General features: G+C 32.0%; 2 protein-coding genes across 2 annotated transcripts; one reads left to right on the top strand and one right to left on the bottom strand.

Annotated features, from left to right (window-relative positions):
* Positions 1-2,704: 2,704 nt before the first annotated feature.
* Positions 2,705-6,232, bottom strand: LOC145591880 (pollen receptor-like kinase 1). Its single transcript, XM_081648366.1, has 3 exons — positions 5,551-6,232; positions 4,205-4,903; positions 2,705-3,354 (listed from the first exon to the last, which is right to left on the bottom strand). Exons 1-3 carry the CDS (start codon positions 6,230-6,232, stop codon positions 2,705-2,707), a joined length of 2,031 nt encoding a protein of 676 aa, XP_081504492.1.
* A 3,425-nt stretch (positions 6,233-9,657) lies between these two features.
* LOC145591879 (U-box domain-containing protein 52-like) lies at positions 9,658-14,969 on the top strand. Its single transcript, XM_081648365.1, has 10 exons — positions 9,658-9,886; positions 10,810-10,928; positions 11,043-11,164; positions 11,417-11,634; positions 11,780-11,837; positions 11,943-12,231; positions 12,328-12,429; positions 13,220-13,648; positions 14,017-14,778; positions 14,874-14,969. Exons 1-10 carry the CDS (start codon positions 9,658-9,660, stop codon positions 14,967-14,969), a joined length of 2,424 nt encoding a protein of 807 aa, XP_081504491.1.
* Positions 14,970-14,984: the final 15 nt, after the last annotated feature.

Genomic DNA, 14,984 nt, shown 5'->3' with positions numbered 1-14,984 from the left:
TTTAATACTATATTTATTATAATAATTATCAAATTGCAAAATAAGATAAAATTTCGTTATTACAAATAAACAATTAATTATATCATACTACCAAAAATAGTGTGAGTATTACATGCACGACTAATATAATAATTATGGATTATGCCACAAAGTTATATGTAGGAAAATATTACTCCATATTGATAAATAAACAAATAATATTTTGTTGTTATAAATGAAATATAATTACCAAATAGTAATGATATTTTTCCATGCATAGTATAAAATATTCTCTAAGAAGAAGCTTTGGCAGAAAAAAAAAAAAAAAAAAAAAGGCGCGGAATTATTTATAAAAGAGTTAACACATGTCATTCCTGATTTCACCTTTATTATAATACATAGTTATAGTTATAGAATTATGTGCTAAAGTCAATTTGATGCAATATAAAGTTTTTTTTTCATACTATAAATAAAATCCATGTGATTGTAATGTATAAGGGAAAAAAAATTACATATAATATTAATATTATAATTAGAATATTTAATTTTGATTATAATATATAAATAAAATATATATATAGTATAATTTTATTGACTTAAATAAGTTGTCAATCAATAAGATATAAAAAGAAAAATAAAGTTAGAAATTTTAAAAAAACGATTTTGGGAGGGAAAAAACGAAACCAGGAAGTGACATGTGTCATCCCGGTGTCTGTTTTAGTATTATATTATTGATATTATTGATTTACAATAAAATTTAGTAAAACCATACATGGCATAGGATTTAAGCTAGTTGACTTGGTAAAAATCAATCATAATGCATAAGATAATCATATTACTTTTTTTTATTATTTTATTTCTAAATATTCACTTTGTAATTTTAAGTATAAATAAAAAAAATTGATTAATAATAATACCTAAATTAGATTAGAAGTTAGTATTCTTTTATTGACAAGCTATCTATCTTATTGAATAGATAACTATGATCTTATGTAATTCAATTTGGTTTACGAAAATTCTATAATCAATTGATAAAAAATCAAAAGTAAAACATTTAGAATAAGTAAATACAATCTTTGTAGGATTAATAAATTGACATTGCAACCTAGAATAAGTAAATACAATCTTTGTAGGATTAATAAATTGACATTGCAACCAAAACACAATCAATCTTTAACCTTATCTTGTTGATCAAGCTACCTCAACTCCTCTTATGTAAACCAACCAATAATATTGTCTTGATCTCACAAAAACTTTCCATCGTACACTAACAACTAAACCCAAAGGTAGTAACAATGTCAGACTCGACCAATGCTGAATCAATTGTCCATCGTTCAAGTCCTCCGAATACGTTAAACTTTACGTTCAAGTCCTCCGAATACGTTAAACTTTATAATGGTTTAGTTAACCAGGTAACATTTAATTAGGGTTTAATACCATTATTTGTACGGAAACAATATAAATAATGCCCTCTTGGAATATCGTTTGAAATTGTTCAATTTTATTGATTTTGTAATAAATCGTATGTAGTTTTTTCAATTAACATACATTTATCCTTATATGCCAAGGTAAAGGCTGCTTGTGACTTGTGAGGCTGAGTTGGATGCATCAAATCTTTCTCTAAAACTTGTTAATTATTAATTACCTTTATTAATACAAAATTTGTTAATTAACTGTAAATCCTTCTTATTATTAACAGATAAAAAGCTTTATGTTTTGAAAAACTATCACGAATCGAACGAATTATTGTTTATGTCTTGAAATCATAAATTATAATCAAAATAGTGTTACTAGTGTATATATGCAAGTATATAATAAAGCTGAAATTAAAACACATCAACTAAATTTTAAGAACGGATGATTATAGTACGTGATATATAATCGCTATCCCAATTTAGCTAACTTTTACCAAGAAGGAAATATGAATAAGGAGGTGGTTTGTAGGGAGGCTTTTAAGTAGTTTGTGGTATGACAATATATTTGGGAATGACCATTATGTGAATGGGTTATATATGAGCCAAACCTCAACTATTTATACTTGTTGAGGTCGGTGGGATGTCGATGATATTTCAGGCAGGATTCTCTAGATTTGCTTATAATATTGTAAGTTGACCATCTTCTAGAAAAATCAAGAGAATTGTTGAGTGTGTGCACCGACATACTCTTTTGAAAATTAGAAGCATGAAGAATGCTTTTGGGTTTCTCAAGGATTTGGGCCAGATGATACCCAAGATGCCTATTGCTCACTTCCAATGACAAAATCTAAATCCCTTCAAATATTCGATAAAACCCTTATGAACTCAAAGAAGGGGCAAAGGTAGTCAAATTTATAGGCAAATATATCAACTTGCTTTTAAAATTAAGATAATTCGTAGCACTAAAACTAACATAATTCGCTAAAAATTATCGAAACGAACTGATTTAAATACATACAATGAAAAAAAGACAAAGAATTAATATTTACAATAACTACTTAACAAAATCTTTGTCCCACTTTTGATGTAGTATTACCTGTATGCCGCCGTTCATTCAAATTGGTTCATTTTAATATTTTCATAAAATTAATCAAATAAGGGTTAGGGCTTGAATAGTTGTGTGTACCAACAAGTAAGAACACAATTGTGGAACATAAAAAGTGGGACATAAGATTTGGATTTCGCGATAAGTGTAACATCTAACGTCTAGCCCTTTTGATATACGAGGAGTATGCATGTTAGGAAAACATCTAATTGATAATCACAGCAAAGTCTTCGGACGTCCCTCTAGAAGAACGATGATCAGCTTCCGTACTAGCACACGTCGAGTGAAAATCGTCGTCGTCGCGGTCTCGTTCTCGTACCTCCTCTAGCCTTACACAAGCTTCCTTAATATCCAACCTCTTATCAACATTTCTTTCACAACAAGCCATTCCAATGTTTAGTAATTTTTGCATTTCACCCTCACTATTTTTTGTCAGTCCCATATTTTTGTCATATCCATCATTTATCACTGACCTTACCCAAATTGTCATATCAACTTCACTCCCTTGTTGCAAGTATGACGCCGGAAATTTACCCGTCAACACTTCTATGATTAAGATCCCTAGTGACCACACGTCGGTTTTCTTGGTGATGCGGCCGTTGTTGAAATACTCGAGTGATTTGTAGGCTATCATCATTTCTTGCACGGTTTCTTGGTTAATGAGAGGGATTAGTGCATAATCTCCAAGTAGAGGCTCATAGGAGGCGTTTAGGAGTACATTTGATGACTTAAGGTGGCCATGAGGTGCAACTAAGCAAGCTAGCTCTTTGTATAGGTAGGAAAGACCCCTTGCTACTCCCTTGATTACCTTCAATCGTGTTGGCCAATCTAAGGTTGGTGTTCCTCGAGTTTGACCTATAATTTACATAGCAAATAAGTAAGAAAATATTTAAAGGTTCAAAATTTACATATTTTTGAGATTGTTTAAAAGTTGCACGAAAGTAAAGAAGTTATCTAAAGGTATATAGTACCTCCTATTAAAAAATTGACTTTTGACCTTTTAACAAAATTTCAATTTAAAACACATGACTCACAAGATTTATACATATTCTTATTACTTCTTTGAACCATACTTCTTTGTTTTACAAGCTAAGTTCCTCTTTTTTAATCCCACACATTCCATTTCTCTATTTAAATTTTTAAGCTACCTTAGACTATAATGAAAAGTATAGTAAATGTACGTAATTAAGTACATTTTTAATAGAAAAGAGCTCATTAAATCACATCATATCTATGGGGAAATAATATTAATTCATGATTACCTTGTGAATATTGAATCATCGAGATTACCTTTGCTTAATAAGCTAAGTGTATGTACGTGCTTAGTTACTCTAATTAGCAACTGGTTAGATACTTATGACCTGTTTGGTTAGTGGTTATAAATAATGGGAATGGTAACGAATTTCTAGGTCAATTTAAAAACAATAACTTCAATTCATCCCCATGCAGGTGAATTTCTTCGTTAATTTTCATTACCATTCAATACCACCTTACTAATGGTAATGAAAGTTTATGAAGAAAATATGGTATATTGTATATAGATGACCTCAAAATAGGCTCACATCACCCTTGGTAATGACGAACAACATTTTTTCACAAATTTATTACACACAAATTCATTACCATTCCCACAATTTATAATATCTGCTACACCAATATGTTGTTAGGGTAGTGCATGGATCGGATAGACAAAAGAAAGACGTACCATGAAGGAGGAGAGCAAGGCTACCCTTTTGAACAGGATCACTAACAAAGAGTTTCTCTTCTTTTCTATAATAATAAGCCACAAGAGGAAGTAAATTAGGGTGTGATAACCTCCCTAATCTTCTCATATGTTCTTGAAATTCTTCTCTTCCAACATTATTCATTTGCTTAAACCTCTTCACAACAACCGAATTTCCATTATTCAACGTCGCCTTATACGAAGATCCAAAGCTCCCACTTCCTAATATTTCAGCTGAAGCTTTTAGTAAATCTGATAAGTCAAATTTCTCCCTATCATCCCTTACAAATGTTAATTTCCCAACATTTTCGCCGCTTTTATTGTTTCGGCCTACACCACCACCTACAATGTTTGTGCTTTTATTAGGGCCTTCTTCTTCGCCGTGTTCCACCATGCTTTTCTTTGGTAAATTCGATGTTAAAGAAGGCATGTTGTTGTTATCGTTGTTGTTGTTATTGTTGTTGTTGTTGTTCTTCCTTGATCGATTAATGCCAACGACAATTAAAATGATTAAAATTGCCAAAATAATTGCCATTCCTACTCCAACTGCTATGATTGCAATTGGAACTGGTTTATCTGATGATTTCGCCGGTGATGGTTGTGCTGTGTTTATCTTCCGGTCAGAGGACGACGACGACGGTGGGCATGCATTTAGAGGCGGTCCACATAAATCTTTGTTACCTATTCAAAAATACAAAATTTAAGTTTATGTCAATATATTTATCATTTGATAGATGATGGAAAAATATATTTCATACATATTATTGAATTTGTATATAAATTATGTAAAATTATTTATGTCCACGGTAAAATAATCAACTCAACTCTGTTGATACCTTGCATTCAAGTATAGAGACAAGGGAAAAAAATCATTATGTTACACGTGTTTAATTTGTACCCAATATTCCTTCATGAATTTACATTGAGACACTATTAATTAATAGGGACTCAACCTTATTGCGGGTAATTATGATTTAAAACATAACAATAGATAAACAAAATTCGATTAGGATAGACACTAATTTTTTAGATAGAAAATTAATTGTATTTCTTGTGATTATAAATAATATGTACATGTAAACGTATTAATTAGTATGCATAAGAAACATATAATCTCAATTGTATAAGTTAATTCTTGAGACCTGATGTCTAAATAAATTTCAAAATAAAATTCCCAAATATAGTATGAACTATTGTACATTTTTTATGTATAAAATTTCATGAACACATCACGTCACGTGTACATATAATAGATCTATTATCTTATTAAAAACAACAATTTTATATTTGTATATAAATTAATAAATGAAATAAAGAACAAAATATACCTGAAAAAGCACTTGGATCAAATTTGGAAAGATTAGCAGGAACAGAACCTTGTAATTGATTATTAGAAACATTAAAAACTTGAAGAGTTTGTGTTGATTTAAGATCTGGAATATTCCCTTGAAATTGGTTACCCTGGAGAGTTACCTCCACAAGTTTTTGTAATGTTGCCAAAGAATTAGGAATTTCACCACTAAAGTTGTTAAATGATAAATGAATTTTCCTTAAACGTCTTATCCCATCAAATGCATTAGGAGGAATAACACCTTCAAAGTTGTTATATGACAAAAACAATGCTTTCAACATTCTTAGCTTCCTAAAATCAGGCAATTCACCACTAAAACTATTGTGCATAAGGCTAATGGACCGTAATTTTGATAATTTGACTAGGGAATCAACGTCGATGGATCCAGATAAGCCCATGTTTTCGAGCCTTAACCCCCAAATATTACCAGCTCGCAAGCAAATGATACCAACCCAATTATTCCTATTCTCGAAACATGGAGATGTAGAGAGATTCCAACTCGAAAGAGCATTAGACTCGTCCTTTAGGGTTTTCTTGAACGTTAGTAGGGCATTTGCATCGTCTGATGAGGAAGACGCGCTATAAGAAATGGCAATGTGGAGGAAGATAATGAACAAGAAAATAAGAGAATGGCGCGGTTGGTTTTGCATAGAAGCCATATGATCATGTAGATTGTGGTGTGTAAAGGGCAGATGATACCGCCCTTTACAAGAAGGATAGTGATTGGAATGTATGACCTAGACCTCTCTTCCAAAAGAGAAAGGTCAAAGGCAAAAACAATAATTTTGATGGCATAAGGGAAGAACACAAAGAAAGGGATGAAAGGGGAGAGAGAAAAATGAAAAAACAAAAAGAGGCTAAGAATAGAAGATATTAGCAATAAAATTGAAAATTGAGGAAGATAAGGAATTGGAAATATGGTAATGGTAGAGGATTAATGTTTTTCTTTGTTTTTTCCATGAATATTGTGTATGTAGTTGTGTTACTTGAGATATATCCGGTTAGCCTTTCAATTAGACAAGGATTTACAGTTACATTTTTTTGCTATTTATGAGCAACACTTTTCCTCTTTTTGTTTTTGACAAAGCAATTTTTCTTTTGAATTTGATGATATCTCTTTTATAGTTTGACATGATTTATATTTTCTTTTTAAATCTAATAATATCATTCTATTAATTGGAAGGCATATGACATCTACAATTGAAATCATAATCTAGCAAATACATTCTCGTTTCATATTGGATTCAATAAATTTCAATTTAATCAAACTACGATGGTTATTAAATTATTAACAGACAATTTTCCATGCCTTCTTCGTATGTATCATCATTTTACACGTTTTTATATAAGTATATAATTCGTATACAATTCTGAAAATTGAAAACTAACGGCACATTAGATTGAGCCCTAACCAAAAAAATATATTTTTTTTTTAAATTCAGTGTGTGTGTGTGTTTTTTTATTCATGCATCATAAAAACTAGCCTAATATGAAGGGAGGATCTTTCGCATATATAATGCATGCCACATAAGGACGTCGTGTCCTAAATTCATAATTGAAATTGAAATGAAATACTCCCTTTGTTTCAAAATAAATATCCAATATAACTAAGCAAATATGTAAATAGAGAGTTTTGGCCACTAATATATTTTAAATATTAATTAATATAAATTATAAAAAGACGATTGTAAATTTGTAAAAAATACTTACATAACTACATTTTTTTCTTACATATAAATCACTAACATTGATAAATAGGATATTTAATTTATTATGAAATGGACAAAGTAAAGTTCGTTTCAATAAGAATAGAAAAACTTTTTCAAGAGCATGAAGTTTGCCACCTTAGCATGCCATGTAATTGTCTAAGAGATATAATTATATATAAATAGTGTTTATTTTCATAAAAATTAAAATACATAGATAAACTTAATGATGATAGCTAGAAACATTACACTATGCACTAAAGACATGGATTTTGCAATGATGACATGGCATTTATCTTACAAGATTTAAGACCTAAAATAAAAAAAATTTAGTAGTATTGATCAATTGAGTAGGTTAATGTTAGATATAGAGACTTAGTAGTTGTTTGGTTCAACGTAGGAACGGTTAATTCCTTGAAAAGTTTTATTTTCATGTAATTGTATTTCCTAAAAAAATAAAAATAAAACTTTTCAAGGAATTAGCACTTCCTACATTCAACCAAAGAAGCACTAAGTCTCTATATCTACCATGAACCTATCCTAAAAAAAATTTCTCAAAATAAAAGTATTTTCTAAAAAAGGTTAAATATTGTTTGGTTAATCATGGAAATGCTCACTTACGTAGGTCTCATTGGGTAATTTAGTTCTCCAAAACCATTTTGTGAGAAGTGAAATTTTCTACGGATTTCTACTTTCCATGGAATATTTGTCAACCAAATACAACAAAAAAAATTCTAATTCCTAGGAATTGTATCTTCTTATTATATTTCGTATTTCAACCAAATAACACCTTAAATAATGGAGTCTCTATATATTTTCAGATATTAAAGACTCAATTACAATTAGACTTCAACTCTATATTTTGGTTCAAAAACTTTATTTAGGGTCTGTTCACTTCACCTTAATTTCACTTCAGTTCAGTTCAGCTCAAATCAGTTCACTTTAGCTCCTAATTTCCTTCTCTCATAAAATATTCATTTCAGCTCTATTCAGTTGAATTCAGCTCCCATCAGTTCAGTTCAGTAAATGTGAACAGGCCCTTAGTAGGGTAATTTTAACCTGACTTTTGAAGGGCTTATAATAAGTTATAACATGTATGATGATTTATTTTGTACATTTTAAGTGATTTTTACAAGATAATTTTCTTGTAAATTAAATTAGCAACTTTAATTTACACTCAAATAAATGTACGATAATTATAGTAAACCTGCTTTATTTATACCTTTGTCTATACTGTATATTAAAAAACATCTATTTTACATGTAAGATAAGATTACCGCAACGTTTTATATGTGGCTAGCCACATGGTGTGGCCACTTCACACAATTACATATAAGACAATTAATTAAGTAATATGGGGTTACAGTGATGAGCAAATGGAGTTACCGAACGTATGTAGGTTACTTGAATGAGAAAAAAGGGTTACTCTTTTAAATAAGTGGAATTATTCTTTCATTTTTTAAAACAAAAGAATAGGGGTTACTTCAATGAACAAATGGGCTTACTTATTACTAAATTACTTGATTTCACTTGTATAATGAATTTGAGTTACTTTTATGGATAACATGGGGTTACTCTTATGAAAAAATGAAATTACTCATATATATAAATAAGGATTATTCTTATAAATCAATGTGACCACCACACACAAGACTTACTCTAAGATTACTAATACAATTAATTACAATAAGGATTTTTTTTTTTTTTTTTTTTTTGATACCCACTTTTATAACCTTGTATTAATATCTTTATTCATTATTACGGTTCAATTAGTCAAAGAATAGTATAAATCAAGCATATATTTGTTACACAACTTATAAAATTATAAATTATAATTCTTTGTAGATTAGATTAAATATACTTTATGTTATTGAGATTGAAACGTCATGCTGTATATTATTAACTTGAGATGGGTAAATAAACAAAAGAAAAGAGGGTTATCCGTTAATTAAGGGAAAGGTTAGAAATCAAGCAAATATTGCGAAAGGCTCTAGATTTTACTAGCACACCTATATACTCAAATTAGATTATTTCAAGGTTGTAAATAAGTAGAAGAGAGAGAAATATTGCCATTTGATCAAATGAAAAACAACCCTTAACAAATAAACAGAAAGGAAAAAGAGGGAGAGGAAAAAAACAAACAAACTTTGAGATAAATATATGGAAGCTTGAATTGGTTTTTATAATTTGATTTCTTACATAATTATACGATTTCTCTAAGTGATTCTTCTTATCCTACATCTCCTCTGCGTTCTCCTTTCGAGGAATCGAGGCGCGGAGGAGGTACAACATAAGAAGAATACACACAAAGAGGAAGAAGAGAGGGGTTAAGAATTAATTAAGGCAACCGCGAACAAAGAAGGTTAAATTGATAATATATGATGTGGAACCGCGAACAACAACACCACCTTCAACAAAAACTATTACCACCACCACAAAATAATGTTGTTGGTGAGGTTAAGAAAAATGGTGAAGTTGCTGTTGCAATTGATAAGGATAAAGGAAGCCAATATGCCCTAAAATGGGCTGTTGACCATGTTCTTAACAAGGGTCAAACTGTTACTTTGCTCCATGTTAAGCAAAGAAACCCTACCAATTCCTTTATAAGTATGTAATTGTTTAATTTGTTTCTCTACATTCATTTATTTATGTTTTTGTGCATTATAAACATGCCAAACATAACATTATTTTTTCCATATATACATATATGGCTCTCTCCTAGGTTTGGGTTGGGTTGAAAGTCGAACTTTTTAATTTTTGGCCTTTGGCGTGGGGTGTTTAAGGTCGTTATGTTCTTAGGGTATTTTGGCCTAACAGACCTATTTTACCATGTTTGGGTAGAAATCTCAGAATAAAAATGTGTTTTTAAGGTGAACCCTGCTTGGATTTCTATAGAAAGAGGTGTTAAATGGTTAATTATGAACCATTTGAAATGTACGTTGTATGGCTATTACTTGTTACTTTAACCATCACGAAAAGAAACAAAACAACATTATATCATAACAATTTTGACTATTTAATAAGCCTTTTTTCATATACCATAATATGATACGTAGTACAAAATAATGTAACGGTATATTAATGATGCTTAATGATTTCATTATTTGTTGGTTGTTTAAATATATATCAAAAAATTCATAATTAATACTTCTTCTGTTTTTTTATATTTGCAACAATTCTCTTTTCACGCTTGCCGATGCATGTTTTTAATCATTAATATCTTTAATTACCAATATGTAAAAATTATAAACCTTAGATATTAAAATTGTATAAGTCGAGACGAATCTAACAAGATCCCACATGATTATATTTTTACTTAAGTATAAATCGTTAAAGCTAGTCAAAGTGAAATACATAAATAGTGTAAAAGTCAAACAGTTGCAACTAAAAAAAAAAAAAAAAAGAGGAAGTATATCACATCGTACATAAAAAGATATAATTTCCTCTTAACAAAAAAAAAATAAATGTGGTTGTTTAATTTACAATGTGTTGCTCACTTGCCTTATTAACAATGTCTTGTGCAATTACAGATTCGCCGGCGCCCCTCTCTGATAGTCATGAAGATGTTGTTAGATCCGCCAAGTACTACGCTGAAACTCAAGCTCGGGAAATCTTCCTTCCTTTTCGATGTTTCTGCAGTCGTAAAGATGTTCGTTTTCTTTACCTTGTCTTTTAAGCTATCTATTGATATGCTCTTCTTAGGTACAAAATTAACTTTCTTTAAGCTTAATTACAATCTTATGCATGATTTTTTTATCCTTAGGTTATATGTAATGAGGTTATTTTGGAAGACATGGACATTTCGAAAGCTTTGATAGAATATTGTCAACATAACGCGATTGAGGTCATGGTTGTAAGTGCTTCATCAAGGAATCAATTGATGAGGTAATATTTGTATACGTTAACGATTAGACATAACAGTGTTAAGAATCGTGTATTTTGGATCAATATCGGTAGTTAATGCTTGGACGATTAGACAATCAATAGGGGGCAAAATGTCGATGGTTGTCTTACATGAGTCTCACGTACTATAGTTTGTTCACTAAGGGCATTTACGATATTTTGCCCTCTATTAATTGCCTAATCTATTAGGCATATTAGACTTTTTATGTCATGTGCTTCTTTTGTTTGGAGCAGGAGGTTCAAAGGCCCAGATGTTGCAACAAATCTATTCAAAGGTTGCCCTGAATTTTGCTCTGTTTATGTGATCTCCAAGGGCAAAATGTTACAAAGTCGATCTGCCACTCGTCCTCTCCCAAGGCCTTCTAGCCGAAGCCCGCCTCATCGCCAACCCATCCCCAATGGTATCCCTATATACGAGTCCCCCATCCGTCCTGGTGGTTATGTTCCAAGAGGTACAATCATCATTTAGGCCGTGCTCTTTTCATTTAATTGTTACACCTATTTAGATCGACTTTCATTAATATTAAGTTGAAATAAACATACCTTATATCAAATTAATTTTTTTTTTATTTTTTTTTTTTTTTTTTTGTACAACAGATAGAGAAAAGAGTCATTTTAACCCAAATAGGAGCATTGAAGAAATGGACTCAATAAGGCAAGTGCATGATTTTTACAACGGTTGCATCAGATATTTTCTACAACATACCATATATGTAAACAACAACCATTTAACCATGATCTTTATTTTTTTTGGCAATAGGTCACCATTTACTAGAGGAAGAGCAGCAAATGGCAGGGCATATGGTGAAATTGGTATGCCAGATTCTGACATATCATTTGTAAACCCTTCTTGGCCAACCAATGAGCCTAGAGTTAGTATTGATCGTCCTTCCTTTGATGCAATGGACTGGGGTCTCGCGCCTCGGCCTTCGAGTGGATCGGATGCAGATCGTATGAGTATTGGTTCAGTGACAGACAGGAAATCAATCGATCAGAATGCCTTACTTGAGTATTCCTCTTCAAATGCTGGTGGTTTTTCATCATCTTCAGTAAGACATCTAACAAAATTGAAGGATTAGATCTCATTGTCTATGTAAACCATAGTAAAAATTGATTAAAAGTTTGATTTTGAATGAATTTGACAGGAAGATTTTGAGTCTGAGATGAGAAGATTGAGAATGGAGCTCAAGAAAACTATGGACATGTATAATGCAGCTTGCAAGGAAGCACTAACTGCAAAACAAAAGGTACTGAAATATTTGTTTACTACTCCCTCCATTCCAATTTGTTTTTGACGTTTGGAATTATGCGCGGTTATTAAGAAATTGTGTAAAATAGAAGTATTTTGGAATAATTGAATCATTAAAAGTACAATTCTTCCTAAAAAGGAAATTGTACATGTGAGTTGAAGAAATTAGAAGAGAGAGGTTAGAGAAAGTAATAATGAGTATTGGAAAACCAACTAAATAGTACAAAAAGTACAATTGCACATAGAAAATTAGAGGACATTTGAATATTAAAATTGTAAAGCAAGGGTAAATTAGTCCAAAATTTATGGCTAAAAAAGGAAAGATACTAAATGTAAAGAATAAAAAGGAACACTTAAAATGGAAACAATGCATGTGTCATATAACACGTGTCCGATTACTCGGATCGAATCTAAAATTACATGACTTATTTCGACTCAATCTAAAATTGACATGATCGTAACCTACCCAAAAATTAATGTGGCTAATATTGATGATTCAACCCGTTAACATAGATGAACGTAGTAGACACAATATGATACACGAAAACTTTGTTTGGATTCAACATTTCCATTTTGGACACGCTTTCATACCCGAAACACTCTTAAATAATGTTTCATTACCCTGATTTTCCTCTTCTTCAAAACTTACGTTTCCTAGTTTAATTTCCCTGAAGTATTGTGTGTTGTGTCTTGTTTATCCGTTTTCATGCAACCACATATATTTGAGCCCGAAAATATGTAATATAAAGCACACTAATAATTTGTTTGTTTGCCAATTTTATCCTCAGGCAAGTGAGCTTCAAAGATCAAGGATAGAAGAAGATCACAGGTTAGAAGAGGCACGTTACGCAGAGGAAACAGCACGAGCAATCGCGGAGCAAGAGAAAGCCAAGTGTAGAGCGGCAATGAAAGCAGCCGAAGCCGCTCAGAGATTGGCAGATCTCGAATCACAAAAGAGAGAGTTAGCAGAAAAGAAAGCCACCAAAGAAGCAGAAGAGAAGAAGGCAGCACTTGAAGCTTTGAATCACAATGATGTTAGGTATAGGAAATATAGCATCAAAGAGATTGAAGCTGCTACTTCTTACTTTTCTGAATCACTTAAGATTGGTGAAGGTGGTTATGGTCCTGTTTATAAGAGCACTCTTGATCATACACTTGTTGCCATTAAGGTTCTTAGGCCTGATGCCGCGCAGGGAGAGGCTCAATTTCAACAAGAGGTAAGTCTCGTGCTCTCAGGTGAATAATATAATTTGTGCAAATGATTATAGGATGTGTTAAAAAATATTGAGCTTTAGCTTATTATTTTGGGACGGCCTAAAATAGAATAAATGTTCGTATACACCAATATATTAGGGCCAAAATGCTAACTATATTCCCTTACCTCCCCCCTCTTTTCTCAAGCGTTGACTTGTATAGCTAAAATGACTGACTTGTGAGAGGTGTTGGTTAGAAAGGTCTATCTTACCCCAAAAAAAAAATGCTAACTATATTGACTGGTCTATCATAAATACTATACAACTACAGCCTGCTCAAAGTTATGCCACAAAAGACTATAATATGTGCAATATTTCATGTGATGTTGCAGGTTGAAATTCTAAGTTGCATAAGACATCCCAATATGGTGCTCCTCTTGGGAGCATGTCCCGAGTATGGTTGCCTAGTCTACGAGTACATGTCTAATGGAAGCTTGGAAGACCGCCTTTTTTGTAGAGATAACACTCCGCCACTCCCATGGCAACTAAGATTCCGTATTGCAGCAGAAATCGGAACAGCATTACTCTTTCTTCACCAGTCAAAACCCGAGCCATTAGTGCACCGTGACCTTAAACCAGCCAACATTTTACTAGATCGAAATTTTGTGAGTAAAATCAGTGACGTTGGATTGGCAAGGTTGGTGCCACCATCTATAGCCGACACAGTAACACAGTATCGGATGACTCAAGCAGCCGGAACATTCTGTTACATCGATCCAGAGTATCAACAAACCGGGATGCTAGGGACTAAATCGGATATTTACTCCTTAGGCATCTTGTACTTGCAACTGATCACGGCTAAGCCAGCTATGGGTCTAACGCATCACGTACAAAGGGCTATCGAAAGAGGGACTTTTCGAGATATGTTGGATCCGTGCATACATGATTGTCCTTACGAAGAGGCCTTACAATTTGCTAAACTTTCACTTCAATGTGCAGAGTTACGAAGGAAGGATAGACCTGATCTTATTCAAATACTTCCTGAACTTAACAGATTTAGGGAGTTTGGTGAAGCAAATATGCCCACCATCATGTTTTCTCCAGTACCTTCAAACTCGTCATATAGGCCAAGTCAAGTCGTGACCATAAACAATGTAAGTTTTACACTGCCCCTAATAATATGTCACATTTTATTTTTGGTCACTAAACGCGTACATGCTACAAGCACTAACGATATGTTTGGTTTCAGTATTCGCAGGATAGTGAAAACCCATCATTGCAATCGACGGCATCTAGCAACAGAAGCCAAACAAGTGTTTCATCTTCATCAGGAGAAAAATTGTAGCATCTATAAAATCCT

This window comes from Chenopodium album, chromosome 18 (assembly GCF_948465745.1).
Source record: "Chenopodium album chromosome 18, dcCheAlbu1.1, whole genome shotgun sequence".
NCBI classification, from domain to species: Eukaryota; Viridiplantae; Streptophyta; class Magnoliopsida; order Caryophyllales; family Amaranthaceae; genus Chenopodium; species Chenopodium album.
The sequence above is the reverse complement of the archived record's forward strand: the minus strand, read 5'-3'. Positions and strand labels throughout refer to the sequence as shown.

Coding starts and splice junctions, on each gene's coding strand:
- LOC145591879 (XM_081648365.1), top strand. CDS start 9,658: ATGATGTGGAACCGCGAACAACAACACCACCTTCAACAAAAACTATTA. Junction 12,232..12,327: donor GTGGTTTTTCATCATCTTCA/GTAAGACATCTA, acceptor TGAATTTGACAG/GAAGATTTTGAGTCTGAGAT. Junction 13,649..14,016: donor AGGCTCAATTTCAACAAGAG/GTAAGTCTCGTG, acceptor GTGATGTTGCAG/GTTGAAATTCTAAGTTGCAT.
- LOC145591880 (XM_081648366.1), bottom strand. CDS start 6,232: ATGGCTTCTATGCAAAACCAACCGCGCCATTCTCTTATTTTCTTGTTC. Junction 4,904..5,550: donor TGATCCAAGTGCTTTTTCAG/GTATATTTTGTT, acceptor ATTTTTGAATAG/GTAACAAAGATTTATGTGGA. Junction 3,355..4,204: donor CCTTGCTCTCCTCCTTCATG/GTACGTCTTTCT, acceptor TGTAAATTATAG/GTCAAACTCGAGGAACACCA.